The following is an 18,228-nucleotide window of genomic DNA, read 5'->3' on the forward strand; positions in this document are numbered from 1 at the left end:
GGAGTAAATAAAAAATAATAATAATAATAATAATAATGGAGCCTTAACTCTAGGTTTTAAAAAAAAAAAAATCATCTGATAATTCTCATATGGGCTTTAACTCATTTATTGAGCTTAAAAAAATTTATATGTAATTTATCCCTAAAAATATAGGATCGGGTCGTTACAAATATAAACTGTGTGTTCAATGCTAGGTTACATCAAAGCTCTAGAAAATAGATTTAGTTCATAATGGAATTGAAAAGAAAAAGAATAAAACTGGTGTTCTTCGTTGAAGTCAATTTATGAATCATGTGGCTCTCGCCTCTGCCCTCCAGTTTCACCTTCACGAAAGAACACTTCAAGAATAAATTCTGGAACTCTAAACTCAAACTTAGACTCTAAAACATAAAAACTCTCGACTCCATTTCAAAACTCTCTGTTCATCCCACAAGACAGGATTAAATAGATGTTGAAATTCAAATATGGAAATAAGATAACTACGGCTAAAATCTCGCCTAAAGATCTGAAAAATAGTTTCTAAAGATAAATGTTAACATAGAAAGAATTATCCCAAAAATAATGGGATTATCTAAAATGGAAGATTCAATGATATGCGGCTTGAATTGTGGGATTCGGGAGGATTTGGACAGATTGATTGCGGAACTCGGATTTGGTGGTCAACAGTAAATTGATCCTGGTCGGGAGGAATTATCCCACTGAGTAAATACCATGTGCGCTGAATATAACTGGTGTGGAGGTCACAAATGAACGAGGGTGGAGGTCACAAAGACCACACAACCCTCTCCTCACCTATCGAGTGGAAAGACTCCCAATTGGAATGAAAGACTCCTCTCTCATTTTCTAGTTGTTGCCCACAATGTCGTTTAGGTTAGTCTCTTAAGTTGATCGTTTAGACTCATCGCCTAACCTAACCACCTAGAGCCTTGTTGCCAAATCTTTGTGCCTTCTGGTCGCGAGTTTCCTTGCCTACCGAGAGGTAAGTCTTATCGCCTTTAGGAGAGAGAAATCTCTTTGCTGTCCACGGGACAAGGCTCCTTGCCCAAATCTCATCAGCTTTCTTCAGATCTTGCTGTCTCTCATTGGTCTGGATCCGTAGTCTCTTATTTTGTATCAAAATGCTCTCCTTTTGTACTAAATCTTCTCATTCCTTCAAATCCAAGAAAATAAATAAAAATATGTAGAAATAAAATAAAATCAATAGTATTGAAGGGAAAATGACACTTTCATAAATAAAAGAGTGAATAAAAATCACATAAAAATAACACTTATCAACAAACTTATTGCTAAGGTTCTAGCTAATAGGCTTAAGAATGTGTTACTTCACATTATTTTTAGTTTCCAAAGTGCTTTTGTACCAAGAAGATCTATAATTGACAATGTAATGGTGGCATATGAGCTTCTACATTCTATGAAGGCAAGACAAAAATGAAGAGATGAAAGCATGACACTGAAGCTGGATATGTCAAAGGCATATGATAGAATTGAGTAGCGGTTTTTGGAGTTGATGATAGGGAGGTTGGGATTCAGTGAGAAATGGATTTAATTGATCATAAATTATGTGGAATCAGTCACATGCTCTAGTGGTAAATGGAAAGGTGGGTGAGAGATTTATACCAACAAGAGGTTTGAGGTAAGGAGACCCTCTGTCTCCTTACCTCTTCATCTTATGTGCAGAAGGCCTAAGCTCACTATTGAGTACAACTGAATCCAATGGAAAGATGTGTGGTGTTGTTGTAAGAGGAGGAACCAGAATCACTCATCTGCTTTTTGTAAATGATTGTGTGATCTTTAGTAGAGCCAGCAAAGAAGAGTGGAAGACAATTCATGATATATTGAAGGTGTATGAAGACTCTTCTGGTCAAGGCCTCAATAGACAAAAAACTGCAATATTATTCAGTTCTAACACAAGAATCCTCACACAAAGAGAAATTTTACAAGAAGCAGAAGTTGTTATATGTGGGGACTATGGCAAGTATCTTGGCCTTCCAACTATGATTGGAAGATTGAAGTACCAAACTTTCATGGGATTTAAAGAGAGCACTTGCAAGAAAATTAATAACTAGAAAAACTTCTCTCCCGTGCTGGTAGGGAGGTTCTTATTAAAGCTGTTTTACAATCCATACCCACTTATACAATGAATTTTTTTGTTGCCAAGAAGATTATGTCTTGAAATTTACTCTATGCTAGCAAGGTTCTGGTGGAGTAGTAAAATAAAAGGAAGAGGAATTCACTAGAAGAGCTGAGGCAAAATGGGTGAAAAAAAGAAAGATAGTGGAATGGGATTTAAAGGTATTGGAATATTTAATAGGGCTATGTTTTCTAAGCAAGGGTGGATGTTGCAGCAGAATTCATATTGTGGCGCCCTCAACCCCCACGTGTTATTTTTGTAGAGTTCGTGACACCGGGATGTTGACCACACTGATCAAGCACCCCAACGACCAGTGCTCAGAGTGTGTATAATATGCAATAAGTGTACAAAATAATATTCGCAGCGGAAAAATAAAAAGGGTCTTTCTTTATTAAGTACCAGAATTTGTTCAAAAACAGTATAATAACTTTACAAGAATTATACAGTCATCTGACAGATAAATTAAAGACATGAAATAACATAAGGGAAACAAATCTCATAATGCTGAACAATATCTCAGCAACTCAGACCTCCGGCAAAGCTGATCCCTCAGGTTCATACTCGGGCTCTGCGTCAGACTCTACGGCACCATAAGACGGAACCGTAGGGTAAAACACCACAATAAGATTATGACATCTTAGCAAGTAATTAATCAAAACAACATCCAGAAGATTTAAAACATATTGATATATTCACGCGTCCTCATACGGACAAATATTACAGAAAACAAAACCACATTCTTTTTCCCAAAAATACCCTTTTAATACTCATGCCTAAAATCCCAATTTTGGCCCAATCATAATTATTACAAACTTACGCATGCACCATGGTCTCTCCTATGGACCGTCCGCACACCCTGGCTCTCATCGTCACATCACGGGTAACGTCCGTGCATGAGACTTCGTAACGAGCGATACCCAGTTCCGCGCCCAGCGTGTACATGGCTAAACATCCTCTAACCTCGCTAGCCAAAAGGTCACGGAATCGGTACGAGAGCGTTACTGTCTCATTCGTTCCCGTTGTCGCCCTACGACAACTCAAGAGACATCACATCAGTCTGTTACGCTCCCGAGTGACCAGAGGAGCTCCACCGAGATAATGCCCCATCTCGGCTTGAGGTCATGATACACATGCACCCACATATTCAGTCACAATTCCAAATAGACAACGTGACTTCACAGCACAATTTATTAAAAACGATAAATATGCATTACAACAGTTTATTGAAATATATTTAAATAACTCATTTACAATTTCAAAAAAAATTACAAAAATACAGTTTACAACCAACTACACACGTCATCCTGTCCTCCAATCCGGCCCAAGGCCCAATTCCAACAACCCAATAAACATCCCAACACTTCAACGGCCCAAGGCCCATTTCCAATAGACCAACAAATCAACAGTTTACAAATGACAATTATAACAATTTCATATTAAAACTGGAATATTACATACAAACGAAGATGGAAAATTCTGAAAGATCATGCGAAAGGAAATGTTGCACAAGGTAGCGGTACAATGGCAGTACACGGCAGAGCAGTGCAAAAAAAAAAAAAAAGGTTTTATCACATGGGTTGGCTAACTTACAAACGGGTGGAAAAATTCAACTACAAGTCAGTAAATTTCACCAAGAAAACCGAGTGAAATACACAATTTTAGAACCAAAATAGAGCTCGGCAAAGCTTCACAAGCTCATGGATTCAACACAAAAATTACAGAACAACACTCAAAATACCAAGAGATATGAAAAGCTTAAGCGAGAGAGAGAAGATGAGGATCTCGAAAGATTTTATTTGTAGAAGCCGTGGCCTATTTATAGGCCAAGCACGACTGTGGCAGGTGCCCTTGTGTCACACGGGTAGAAGAAGAGAAAACGGTAGTGAAAGCCGTGGAGAAGATAAGCGATTTCGTGCAGACGAATGGCGCGGTAGCTGACAGGGCAACACAGAGCTCACTACCGGTCGACACGAAGCTACTCACGGTGGAAGGTGGTGGCTGCGTGGAGCAATGGCTTGCCAGCAAGCCTTCGGTGCTCATGCCGAGTGACACCGAGAAGAAAGTGGGAGAATGAGGTGGCGGCTTGCGGCTGAAAGGCATTACTAAGGTCCAACCGATGATGGCAGCAGCTGCATGGAGGAAGAAGCTCGAAGGAAGAAGAAGAATGTAGAAGAAAGAAGAAGAAAATAAGGAGGAGGAAGAAGGAGTGCAGTGTGGCGCAAAGGAGAAAAGAGATGGAGCCCTAGACTCCATCAAAACGGCGCCGTTCGATTTGAAAGGGGAGGGCTGGGTTCACAGCACGGGCTGGGCTCAAAACCAAACGGGCTGGGCCAAACACAGCACACACACACACGGCCCACAACCAGAATCACACAATCACAAGCCCAATAAAAACACTACAATAAACAAGCCCAAAAATAAGACACAAAAATTCAAAAGCCCAATCCAAAAATATACCAACATAAAATTAAAATTATCATAAATAAAATATCATAAAATAACACAAACAATATAATTAAAATAACACATTTAATTAAAATATACGGAATTATAAACACAAGTAAAAACTAGAGATCTCACGCATATTCTTTGGCAGCTAAGGTTTTCAAGGAAAAATAATACAGGAAGAGTCAATTTATTGATGCAAACCTTAGTTATAAGCCTTCCTTTATATAGAGGAGTTTGCTAGCTGCACAAGAGCTATTGAAAGCAGGCAAGGTGTGGAGAGTTGTAATGGTAGAAGCATATATATTTGGGATCAAAAGTGGCTTCCGAAAGCTGTAAACTTTAAAGTGAGATCACCAGTGAACATCTTGGCTGCTGGCTCAAAAGTAAAAGCTTTGGTGTTCGAGGATATCCATTGCTGGAATGAGAAGTTGATTTTCAAGGCCATTTACAAAGAAGAAGTTGTTCAGATTTACAGCTTACCACTTAATAGAAATGGGGGTGAAGACAAGGTTATATGGGGTTACACAAAGGATGGAAGGCTTTTTGTGTGTAGTGCATATCATTTAGGTACTGGCATAGAAAAAGAAGTTCATTGAGAGTGCTCTAATAGACAATCACAAAAATATGTTTGGGAAGAGATTTGGAGGTTGCATGTTCCTAACAAAACAGATCAGTTTTTGTGGAAAGTTCTTAATTGTATTTTGCCTACAAAAAAAAAACCTATTATAGAAAAAAGATAGTTGAAGAGCCTACCTGTCCAATATGTTGCAGGGGAGAAGAAACAATACAACATGTATTGTGGTCTTGCCCAATAGCAAGTGATGTGTGGGCAGAGAATCAAAGTGGACTCTAGAAGTGGAGCAGTGAGGATGTCTAGTTCTTCCAACTTTGGGACAGAATGCAGGCATGCCTTAAGAAAATCAAGTTAGAAGAGATTGTTGTGATTCTCAGAGGGTTATGGTCTAGAAGGAACAGAGTGGTGTTTGAGGATAAGTTTGATAGTCCAAGCAAAGTAAAACAATCTGCTTTATCAAACCTCAAATTCTTTCAAGAACCCAAAGATGTGGATGAGCAGAATAGGGAAGTAAATAGCCAGAGGAGAGGAGAAGAGAAGCTAAGTGGCTGCCACCGGGTGAAAGAGTTACTAATATTAATTTTGATGCTGCTATTGACACAATCAGTAGCAGATTGGGTATGGGTAATGTTGCAAGGAACTATAAGGGAGAGCTTCTATTTTCAATGTGTGCCTCAAAGGAATTCATTGGAAGTCTAGAATTAGCTGAAGCAACTGCTTTATAGGAGGGCTATGGAATTAGTGGTAGAATTGAATGTCAAGAATGTATTGTGCGAAGGAGATGCTCAAAAAGTAATAAAAGAGATATATGAAAAGAAAGTTCATGTGCATGGATGGGACAGTCAGTGGAAGATATAAGGAGCACTCTTACTAAAAGACCAGACTGGACTGTTGAATTTATATTTAGAGAAAGAAATAATGTGACTTTTGAACTTGCTAAGAGGGCTTTGAGAATGGAAGGTGAATGCTGGTAGATTGAAGATGGACCTGCATATATTTATTCTATTGTCAATAGAGAGATGCTTTGTAATCATCTAGATTTATAGTTTGTTGGGTTGTACTGGTGCTTATTATCTTTATGAATGAATGAGAAGCAATAGTTGATGATTCAAAAAAAGTGAAAAAAAAAACCATCTAAACAGTAAATTTCATATTATCACATAGAAGTATTATATATACAAAAATAATACATAAAAATAAATTTAGAAATTGATATAGTTTCATGTGATCCGTTAGATCTACTTTACAATAAAAATAATTTTATAATATAAAAATTTATATCAAATCACATCAATTTATAAATTTATTTTATACAATTCTTATAGTTAAAGTATTTTCTATTATCAAATATCATTATTGAGTATAAGGAAAAAGTTAGAAAATAATTATGTCACGAGTTTATATATTCGAGTTAAAAAATTATTAGATACGTTTGTTTGTCAAAGCATTATTGGATTCAAGGACAGAAAGTGGATCCCATGCATTTTTTTAATATTATCCCACGCCTCTGAGTTCCTCATGTCAGAACCCAACTCTCCAAATCACCTCCGTCTTCCCCCATCATTTCATTTCTTCTTATCTTCCACACTTCCTATTCAGACAAAGAAAGGCACTCCCTCTATACGACATAGAAAGGCATACATACCTAATACAAGCATAAGGATGATGCTCGTAAGGGCAATAAGCCCCAAGCTACTGTTCCACGCAAAGCCAGCAAAGACCAGACCCAACCATGTCAGAGCCCCTGTCTTCATCCGAAGCAGCATGTCTGAAACAGGTAAAGCTCCTTCTTTTGAGACGCCCAGATTGGTGGTCAAGACGGTTTTGGCCACAGAACAACCTGAGGGTGATGGTGCTGTTGTTAGGAGATCCATTGGAAGGTATTCTTGCATTTCTTTGACACATTTCTTTTTGTTTTCTCTACAAAGTTCTATCACTCGATTTTGCTGGGTTCTTGTTTTTTTGGGAGATAATATCAAACTTAAGAATTTGATTTAATATTTTATTGATTTATTTAATCACATTTGAGAATAAGAAAGTTACAGCTATCAATCTTTCTTCCTCTTCTCCATCTTTATTTCTATTTTATTTATATTTGTTATCATGGTAGGGGAGATTTTAGCTAACGCCAGACTTGATCCCGTAGATTATTTCTTTTAAAACTCTTCTGCTAGCTTTATCTTTGAAATTTTTTTTTTTGGATAAGTAACAAAATTTTCATCTCACTTCAACTATATTTAGTCTAAAATCAATATTTTTTAAATATCTTTGTTAGTTGTGAACCTTATTTATTGGATCATGCTCTGTTGTGAGTATTGTTTGAAGCTCTAGATCTATTTTTTACCTTTTGATTTTGGTCCTATAATTGACTAAGGCCATATGTACCGCATTGTCGGCTCAATCTTTCAGCCTATTATTAGCTTTTTATTGGCTTTGGCCCATTATCATCCCATTGTTTGCCTACATCTTTAGATTTGATGATCCAGCTGGCAGTCAGTTCATCACCAACACCACTTTCATCATCTTATCAGCAATCAATTAGCAAATATGAAGACTACACTCAAATTTCAAAATTTCAACATTTTCCACCTTGAGTTTAGGAGATGGAATATCAAAGTCAAGAATTTGATTTGATAATTGATATTATCTTGATTTAATTTTCATAATGATCAAGATATTTACTTTATCTGATAACAATGTAATTTTCCTATAAATAGAGATTTATGTGTTGTATTCAATCGCATTTGATAATAAGAAAGATGTAGCCATCGTTCTTTCTTCCTATCTCTTCTCTATCTCTATTTCTATTTTATTTATATTTTCTATCAGTTTTCATCACTTTTTGGCCTCTGGGAATTGATTCTTTTGAGTAAATATTCGATTTTGGTTCATGGTCATCCTGTTCCTGGCTTTTGTCGTCTGGTATTAGCTATATTTTGAGATTTTTCGTTGGGAATTTTATTCTCAGGAGGGAATTGAGGTCTTTGGATCCCTTTTTGCTGTTGGATCACTTCTCAGGTACACTTGGTTCTAAACTGTTCTTGCCCAAGTGTAAGTTTGCCTTTGATTGATACATATGGTATTGAGGTTGTGGGCTGTTTGATCTTGCAGTGACTCCTCCTGGGGGATTTCATGATCATCCACACAGAGGTTCTGCATTCATACCAAATAATCAACCTCATTGGTTTTATATTATTTTTCATGTGTGCTAATTTGCCTATATTTGATGTGAGTTTTCTTTTACAGGTTTTGAGACTGTCACATACATGTTCCAGGTAACTTTGGCAAATTAAAGGTTGAACAGTTAAGAAAGTAAAGTTTGGATTTTTGGAATCTATTCAGTTCTTTGTCATTGTCCCACCCTGATCCAACCCTGCAATCTTATGGTAACTGTGTATTCCTATGACTAGAATAAAAACAAAATTCTGATTTTTACCCATTTTAGGGAGCCATTACCCATCAAGATTTTGCGGGCAACAAGGGGACAATTCAAACCGGTGATGTGCAGGCAAGGCAATTCAGTTGCAATCTATTGTCTTTTGAAAAACTAGATAAAAAATGATTGGTAAACTTGATCTTGTGACACTCATCTATATTTCATACCATTTTTGTGCAGTGGATGACAGCAGGTAGAGGGATCGTCCACTCTGAAATGCCTACAGGAGGACTTACAACCGGTTTACAGCTTTGGATCAATTTATCCTCCAAATATAAAATGTAAGAACTCTTCTTTCCATTGCCATTGACATTGTTTTTTAATAAATTTTCAAGTTATGAATCACTCGTTTCTATGTTCATTAGCCCCATGGCCAACTTCTCTATTGATGTGGGTTACAAGTACAACTTCAAGCCATGTTAAGTGCTAATAGCTATGACTTAATCACTCTTTTAAGTTTGGAAACTTCTGAAAGTGTAGGATTTTCATCAAAACATGCTACTTGATTTCTGTGTCAAGAGTATTTTAATTGGTAATTATCCATGTTTAGCAAACGTCACAGGTTGTCTTTGATTCCTGCAATATTCAAATATGATTTTCCCCCACTTGAAGTAGTTTGAATTCTTTCTGGGTATCCCATACTTCCTATTATAGATTCATGGCCCCCAAAAAAATTGAATACTGAATGCTTCACTGCTTTGCCAGTTTTCTAAACGATTGAAGACTCAATTTTCAGGATTGAACCAAGTTATCAAGAACTCCTAAGCGAGAATATAGAAAGGGCAGAGGAAGATGGGGTTGAGGTCCGAGTTATAGCAGGAGAATCCATGGGAGTCCGATCTCCGGTTCACACCCTAACTCCAACAATGTATCTGGATTTCACTCTAAAACCCGGAGCTGAACTGCATCAAAGTATCCCAGAATCATGGAATTCCTTTGTGTATATAATTGAAGGAGAAGGGGTCTTTGGCTCCCCAAACTCGGCACCCGTGGCAGCTCACAATCTCCTGGTTCTGGGTCCTGGAGACGGTCTAAGCGTGTGGAACAGGTCTTCAAATAATTTGAGATTTGTGTCGCTTGGAGGGCAGCCGCTTAATGAACCAATGGCTAAGTACGGGCCTTTTGTGATGAACACACAAGCTGAAATCAATAGGACTCTTGAGGACTTCAAACATTTCAAAAATGGGTTTGAACTGGCCAGGACCTGGAGATCTCAATGAGTTGAAAAAAGAAACCTATCTGATCATTAAAGTGTTGGAACAATTGCCTTCAAAAAGCAATTTCATGAATTTATTATGGGTTCTTGGATTTGGATTCCCTAGAGTTTCTTCCCAAATTTTTAGTGTATAGAGTGAGAGATAATAAACATACATTGGATCCTATTACATTTATTTAGCATTAATAAAAACATACCTCATGGAATGATCATCGTAAGTTAAGATGGTGTAATTTCTATGACAATTTGCCTATTATTCCTGGACATAAGCAGTTTGTATATTTATGCGTTTTATGCACAAACTTTGATTGTATCAATTCTTAATGCTTTATTAAATATATGGACCGGTTGGATGATGTCCAGAATTCATAAGATCTATGAATGTTCAATAGGTGATTCACCAAATTATGGGTATTAGTCGAAAGAGATTTTAAGAGTGTTAATACTATTAAAAAGTAATAATAGAACAGGGGTGAGAATTTTGAACTCTTTCTAGTGTTTTATTTGGAGCCTTCAAATAGTGCTTTGTCACGGGAATTGGGGGCAAGGCTGTGAAGGGAGGAAGAGGAATTGAAGGAAGGAAGTGAAGAAGGAATAACAGATTTAACAAAAATAATAGAAGGGGGAAGATGGTAGTTGCAATAGGGGAGTTTTGGGGATAAGGAGTCTGAGTTAGTGATACAGTGCGTTTTGTGTGTTTTTGTAATCGGTAGAAACCATTTAATGAAACAGTGAGTTTTGGTGTTAAGAACTTTGGGTTGCGTTTTACATTGTATATGTAGCGTTTTAGTCTTTTTCACCATACTGCAAGTATAAAAGCAGATGGTTGATGCATGTAAGAGCACTTTTTGACGTCTATAGTTCTAAAAGTTGGGAGGTTGGGAATTTCTCGAAATTCTCTGTCAAGGTTCATCATGGAACCTTGCATTTGATCATCATTTTGTGTTGTAATTCTTACTTCATTATGTTCTTGCTTGTACATGTGAGTTTTGTTTCTTCTTGATTCTTTGAATGAGTTCTGGTTTACGTGAGTGGAAGAAGAAAGTATTGTTCTTGATTAATCAAGAACGTTACAAGTGGTATTAGTAGTAGTCGATCCTTGCAACGGAGATTCTTGGTGGCAGAGGATACACGTGCAGCCTTGAAGGGCCAGCAGGATGGATCCCAAAGACAATAAGAAATGATTCAGAAACAATTGGAGCATCATCAACAAGCCATTAATGGCATGGCAGAAAGGTTAGATAAGTTTCAAATATGTTACGATCTTTAGTTGAAGCTGTTAATGTCAATTCTCAAAGAGATAAAGAGAGGTCTAATGAGCCTAGAAGTCATGAGGAGAGGGTTGTTGTTCATAGGGGTTTTAGATTGGATTTTCCACGTTTTAGTGGTATTAATCCTACTGGTTGGATCTTTAAGGCCAATCGGTACTTTGATTTTTATCAAGTATCATTTCATCAAAAGTTAATGGTGGCATCGCATCGTATAGATGGTGAGGCATTGGTGTGGTACCAAAATGCCTTAGACTCTGGGCAGTTTAATTCTTGGGAGTCTTTAGTTGTGGCAATGCAAGTCAGGTTTGGGCCATCAGCATATGATGACCCAATGGAGGCATTAACTAGACTTAAACAAACTAGTTATGTTAGTTTGTATACATCTCAGTTTGAAGCTGTGGCCAATAGGTTGAAAGGGTTGTCTGAAAGGCATAAGCTTAGTTGCTTTGTCAATGGATTAAAAGATGAGATTTGTTTGCCGGTGAAAATGTTTAATCCACTAAATCTAGCGGCTGCTTTTGGATTGGCGAAAATTCAAGAGGAGTATGTGTTGAACTCGAGGAGGTCTTGGAGGCAAAATATGAATTATGTTGATAAATGGTCTATGGATCATATAGGGAATTTAGCCAATAAAGGGTAGAGGAGTGTGGCACCTGTGAGGAAAGTGACTTCTTCTCATATGGATGAAAATAGAAAAAAGGGATTGTGTTATCATTGTGATGAGAAATGGAATCTCAATCACACTTGTAAAAGTCCTAAGGCGTATGTTTTGCAAGCTGATAGTGAAGAAAATGAGGAAGACAGTGCTGAGTTAAAGGAAGAACCAGTGACCATGCATTGTCGGGTGGTCGGGGCCCATATTGACTATCATGAGTTTCTTGTAGCTGGTATATTCATAAGTTTTTCCTCAATTCAGTCTTCCATGAATTGCGCAAAACAAAAAAAAAAAAAGTTCATCTGTATCTCAAGAAGTGAGTTCACAAGATTCTGAAATTCTTGAGGTGTCCATACATGCCATTTCTGGTTGTGTTAATAGCAATGCCATGAAGCTGTTGGCAGAATTGGGTCTTTTACTGTGGAAATTCTGGTGGATTCTGGAAGTACTCATAACTTCTTAGATCCATTAGTAGTAGAGGCAGCTAAATTGAAAGTGGAGAAGGATGTGGGATTGCAAGTTCAAGTTGCAAATGGAGCAAAGATTATCAGTCAAGGAAGTTGTGTGGAAGCTGTTAACATTCAAGGTTCTATGTTCATAATTCCATTTCATGTCCTGAACTTAGGAGGATGTGACATTGTTCTTGGAGTTCAATGGCTTAAGACATTAGGTTCCACTAAATGGGACTTTGCCAACATGTCTATGGAGTTTTAGGTAGGTGACAAGAAGTTGTTATTACAAGGCCTAGTTTCTGGAAAAGTTGAGGTGGAAGCTGGGATGAATCTGTTAAAGTCCTCTTTTGTGAGGAGACAATGCTGGTTTTTACAGTTAGTAGCAGTACAGGAAAGGGAAGATAAGAGAGAGATACAACCAAAGGTTGAGAAGATTTTGCAGCAGTTTAAGACTATTTTTGAAGAACCAGTGGGGTTACCTCCACCTCGGACTTTTGATCATCAAGTTGTATTGAAGAATGGTTCTACTCCAGTGTTAGTGAGGCCTTGTAGGCATCCTCATTATCAGAAATCAGAGATTGAAAAATTGTACATGACTTGTTGAATAATAGGGTGATTAGACCTAGTCAAAGCCCATTTTCCTCAGCTGTTCTTTTTGTTAAAAATGCTGATGGCACATGGAGAACGTGTATGGATTACAGAGCTCTCAACTAAGAAACCTTTAAAGATAAATTTCCAATTCCTATCATTGATGAACTTCTTGATAAGTTGTGTAGAGCAAAATACTTTTCAAAGCTTGATTTAAGGCCGGGCTATCATCAAATTAGGGTGAAAGAGGAAGACATCCCTAAAATAGCATTTAGAACTCATAAGGGTCATTATGAGTTCTTGGTAATGTCATTTGGACTTACCAATGCACCTGTCACTTTTCAAGGATGAATGAACCATGTCTTTAAACCATATCTTAGAAAATTTGTGTTAGTTTTTTTTTTTTATGATATTCTGGTTTATAGCAAAGACTTGAAAAAACACCTTACACACTTGACAACAGTCTTATATGTTCCACATCAGCATACTCTCTTTGCTAAGAAATCTAAGTGTCGTTTTGGAGTGACTGAGGTAGATTATCTTGGCCATATTATTTCTGTAGAAGGGGTTAAAGCTGACCCTACTAAAATAGTTGCTATGATGGAGTGGCTAGTTCCTAAAAATATAAAAGCATTGAAAGGTTTGTTGGGCCTTACTGGCTATTATAGAAAGTTCATAAGGGGTTATGATTCTATAGCTGCTCCTTTAACACTTATGTTGAAGAAGAATTCATTTGTGTGGTCTAAAGAAGTTGAAGAAGCCTTTCACAATTTGAATAATGCAGTAGCTCAGCCTCTAGTTTTAAAGTTGCCAGACTTTACCAAAGAATTTACTATTGAGTGTGATGCATCGGGTGTGGGATTGAGAGTTGTCTTGATGCAAAAAGGGCATCCAATAGCCTTCTTTACCAAGGCTTTAAAAGGCAAAACTTTACTTTTATCCATCCACCTATGAAAAAGAATTCTTGACCTTGATGTGTACAGTGGGCAAGTGGAGGCATTATCTACTTGGTCAAACTTTTAGAATTAAAGCTAACCAACAAACTTTGAAATTTTTGTTGGAACAAAAAGTGGCTACTGTGACTCAGCAGAAGTGGATTTCAAAGCTTATGGGCTATGATTTTCGAGTAGAATATAAGAAGAGCATGGATAATAAAGTGGTTGATGCAGTTTCAAGAAAAATGGAAAAGGAGTCAGCTACATTGGCTTTAATTTCATTTCCTACACCTTTATGGTTAGATGAGTTGAAACAAAGCTACTCTCTTTCTGTTGAACGTACTGACTTGGTTAATGTTTTGCAGCAAGACAAACAAGTTTCCAAGAGATTTTCTTTACTGCAAAGCCTTCTTCTCAGAAAGGGCAAGCTGATAATAGTACCTGGGTCACCATTTCAGCAAAGGGTGCTACAACACATTCATCATAGTCCAAACGCTGGTCATGTAGGGTATCACAAGACCCTTCAAAAAGCAAAGTTGGACTTTTATTGGCCAGGTATGAGGTGAGACATCAGGAAATTAGTAAAAGAATGTCAAATTTGTCAAGTCAACGAAAATGAGAGTGTCTATCCAGCTGGGTTACTTCAACCCTTACCTATTCCTCAAAATCCTTGGCTTGACATTGCCAAGGATTTCATTGAAGGGCTTCCAAGTTCGAATGGGATGACAGTTATCCTAACTCTAGTGGATAGATTAACCAAAATGGGTCATTTTTTTCCATTGGCACATCCTTACACAGCTACCAAAGTAGCTGTGATTTTCTTCTCTAGGGTGTTTAAACTCTATGGCATTCCCAAGACTATAGTGTCTAACAGAGATGTGATATTCACTAGCCTATTTTGAAAAGAATTGTTCAAGCTACAAGGGTCTATACTTGCATTTACTTCAGCTTACCATCCTCAATCTGATGGTCAAACTGAAGCTTTAAACAAGTGTGTGGAGGCTTATTTGAGGACATTTTTAGGACATACATTAGTTCTAAACCGAGGAGTTGGTGCAGTTGGTTACCCATGGCTGAGTGGTGTTACAATACCACTATTCACTCTTCCATAGGTGTTTCACCTTTTCAAGCGTTGTATGGGATTTCACCCCCAAAGTTGCTTTATTATGTGCCTCGTACCACTGCCAATGCAGCAGTGGATTAACACTTGAAGTCTCGAGAAGAAGTTTTGTGTCTTTTGAAGGATAATTTAAAAAAAACACAAGATAGAATGAAGACTTATGCCGATAGGAGGAGGACTGAAAGAAATTTTGTTGTTGGGGATTGGGTTTTATCTAAATTGCAGCCTTATAGGCAAAAAGCTGTGGCTATAAGGCATAACATGAAACTATCTCTTAGATACTTTGGACCTTTCTAGGTCCTTGAGAGGATTGGTACGGTTGCATATCGACTTGATTTGCCCTCTTCATCAAAAATTCATCATGTTTTTCATGTCTCTTGTCTATAGAAGAAATAAATTTCTTCCTTTGCCTACATTGTCGCCAGTTGATATTGAAAGAGTTGTTCAGTCTGAACCTGAGAAGATTCTGGAGAGAAGAATGAAGAGAGTGGGTGATTGAGCTTACATTGAGGTGTTAGTTAAGTGGGTTGGGGCTGCTATGGAAGACAATTACTGGGAGTTGCTATGGAATCTCAAGAACTCATACCCTCACTTGGTGGGGACATTTTTGTGAAATTGTCACGGATGCCTTAGGGGCAAGGCCTTGAAGAGGTGGGGATTGTCACGGGTGCTGGGGGCAAGGCTGTGAAGGGAGGAAGAGGAATTGAAGGAAGGAAGTGAAGAAGGAATAATAAATTTAACAGAAATAATAGAAGGGGAAGATGGCGGTTGCAATACGGGGAGTTTTGGGGATAAGGAGTCTAAGTTAGTGATGTGGTGTGTTTTGTGTGTATCTGTAATTGGTAAAAACCGTTTAATGAAACAGTGAGTTTTGATGTTAAGAACTTTGGGTTACGTTTTACGGTATACATGTAGCGTTTTAGTCTTCCCATACTGCAAGTATAAAAGCAGATGGTTGGTGCATGTAAGAGCATTTTTTGACGTCTATAGTTTTAAAATTTGGGAGGTTGGGAATTGAATTCCTCGAAAATTCCCTGTCAAGGTTCATCATGAAACCTTGCATTTGATCATCATTCTGTGATTCTTACTTCATTCTGGTCTTGCTTGTATGTGTGACTTCTGTTTCTTCTTGCTTCTTTGAGTGAGTTCTGGGGTACATGAGTGGAAGAAGAAAGTACTGTTCTTGATTAATCAAGAGCGTTACATGCTTATAAGTCACAATAAGTTGGCCTTCAAAACTTTTAGAGAAATTGTATGATACGCACTTGGTTTGAATAAACAGGTAAATTTTCTTGAATATAAAAATTATGGTCATGTGATGTGTGTTGATTCTGAGAGGAGTTTTTCAAAAATCATTTGGACAATTTTATTTTTCTGCAAACTTTCTTTGAGATTTCCAAGATCATTGACCCTAAAATGAGGGATTGAAGAAACATTATAAGAGCGTCAACAGAAGGAAGATCAGTACTGGTGAAGACCATATTGTCAACATAGATTTTTTTAATATTTTTGAAAAGAGAATAATCTGATTTGGGCTGATGGAAGCCATAAGCAAGCAGCAATGGCGAATTTAGAAAACCATTATTACCTAGAGTCCTGCTTCAACCGATTGAGTGATTTATTTTAACTTGAAACTCAATTATCATTTATTTTTGCAAAACCAGGTGGAGGTGTCAGACTGTTAGTCATATAGACTTCTTCATCTAAATCCCATACAAAAAGACATTATTCATATAAGTTGATATAAGTGCAGTGACAGCAAGTGCACAAAAAGGGATCTTAAGAATAATAACTCTAAAAACTACTAGAAAATTGTTAGAAGTATTCTATACCTTCTTGCAGTTAATTTGGTTTTTGGCAAATTAACTGCAACAGTGGCTTTTGGCAACACCTCACTTGTTTTCGCAGATGAGATTAGATGAATTGAGATAAAAATTGAAAGTTGAATAAAATATTATTAAAATATATTTTTTTAATATTATTTTTTTTTTAGAATTTGAAAAAGTTGATTTATTTATTTTATTTTGTGTGAAAATTTAGAAAAATTGTAATGACCAGATGAGATGAGTTGAAAAGTTTTGTAAAAATAATTGAGGTTTAAATCATCCTTATATTGTGTTTAAATCCGTTGACAAAACAATCCTCTCTGATACAATGTGACTGATTGCTCGAGTGTGACGAGATCAAAAAACAATCCACATGATATGCAGCTGACAACTCTCAAAATCTTCCCTAGGCAGTCTGATGAAATTCAAAGACTGGTTGTTGGGTCCTCGTCACTCCTACAGGTAGGAAAATCTGGAGCATTAATGGTGGGGGACGATTTCTGGTGTGCCTTTATCATCTCTCTCTTCCCTTTTCATTGTTCAAATTAGTCAAAACTTAGATCTAAGCTTTGCTGTTATGGCCTAGAACTCGTGTCTCAGGTCATGTGTCTCCATTTTCATCCTGTGCTGCCCAGCATCAAGCAGTCCCACCGCTTCTTCAACATAATCACTTCACCTTTAATGGGCAGAAAGCTCTGCTCGGATACTTTCTTTCGTTATGTGCTTGGGTTAGAAAAATTCTATACATCAGTTACTGTTCATTATCACACTCTATGAAAAACACTCTCATATCTTGAAAAAAAAAAAAACTATAAATGTGAGTATGGGTGTAACCGGTCCGGTTCGGCCCGGTTTTGGACAAAATCTAAGACCGAACCGGTATGTACCGATTTTGTATTTTCCAAAACCGATTACGCACCGGTTACCTTCCTAAACCGATACTTCCGGTTTTACCGGTTTCCGGTCCGATACAGTCTTCCGGTTTTTTTAAAATATAAGTTTAACAATTTATCATTAAAAATTTGTTTATTATAAAAAAAAAACTGATTTAAAAAAATGTTTTATACTTTTATTAATATATTAGACTATATAATAGTATTAATATTAGACTATTGGTATAGTTATAAGTTATATATTAGTATTGGTTATAAACTATATATTTAATATTAGTATTAGTTATAAACTTTTAGTAATTTAGTATTAACATTTTATGTAATAATTTATAAATTATAATAAGAAATTATTTCATATATGAATATATATAATTATATATATTATATATAAAAATTTCACATAAAAATTTATGTTAGAAATACTAGATCAGAATGTACAGCGGAAGCGATATTACCTCTCACAGGAAATATATCGGATCTAGTGCGATTGTTCCACGGATTCTCTAACGTCGTTGTTCATCTACGATCTTCACATCGATGGTAGAGTGTGCTACATGATAATATCAGAGCAACACTCATACGTTCCACAGCCTAGATGCCGTGGACTAGAGAGAACCATTTTGAGAAAGAGAGAGCTTGTTTTTCTTGATGCAAGTAAGTCATTCAAAGAGGGGGAGAGACTA

The 18,228-nt window shown here is 36.9% G+C and overlaps 1 protein-coding gene across 1 annotated transcript; it reads left to right on the forward strand.

Moving 5' to 3' along the window:
• The first annotated feature begins 6,643 nt into the window (after positions 1-6,643).
• LOC121236821 (pirin-like protein) lies at positions 6,644-9,897 on the forward strand. The gene is made up of 7 exons (XM_041133294.1): positions 6,644-7,033; positions 8,122-8,171; positions 8,265-8,303; positions 8,400-8,428; positions 8,599-8,661; positions 8,770-8,870; positions 9,326-9,897. The coding sequence occupies exons 1-7, from the start codon at positions 6,672-6,674 to the stop codon at positions 9,807-9,809; spliced, it is 1,128 nt and encodes a 375-aa protein (XP_040989228.1). The 5' UTR covers positions 6,644-6,671; the 3' UTR covers positions 9,810-9,897.
• Positions 9,898-18,228: the final 8,331 nt, after the last annotated feature.

This window comes from Juglans microcarpa x Juglans regia, chromosome 1D (genome assembly GCF_004785595.1).
Source record: "Juglans microcarpa x Juglans regia isolate MS1-56 chromosome 1D, Jm3101_v1.0, whole genome shotgun sequence".
In the NCBI taxonomy this organism is placed as follows: domain Eukaryota; kingdom Viridiplantae; phylum Streptophyta; class Magnoliopsida; order Fagales; family Juglandaceae; genus Juglans; species Juglans microcarpa x Juglans regia.

Excerpts from the sequence above, each read along its gene's own strand:
- LOC121236821 (XM_041133294.1), top strand. The coding sequence starts at position 6,672 with ATGTCAGAACCCAACTCTCCAAATCACCTCCGTCTTCCCCCATCATTT. Across the intron at positions 8,172-8,264 it reads GCTGTTGGATCACTTCTCAG|TGACTCCTCCTGGGGGATTT; the intron begins GTACACTTGGTT and ends TTGATCTTGCAG. Across the intron at positions 8,429-8,598 it reads CTGTCACATACATGTTCCAG|GGAGCCATTACCCATCAAGA; the intron begins GTAACTTTGGCA and ends TACCCATTTTAG.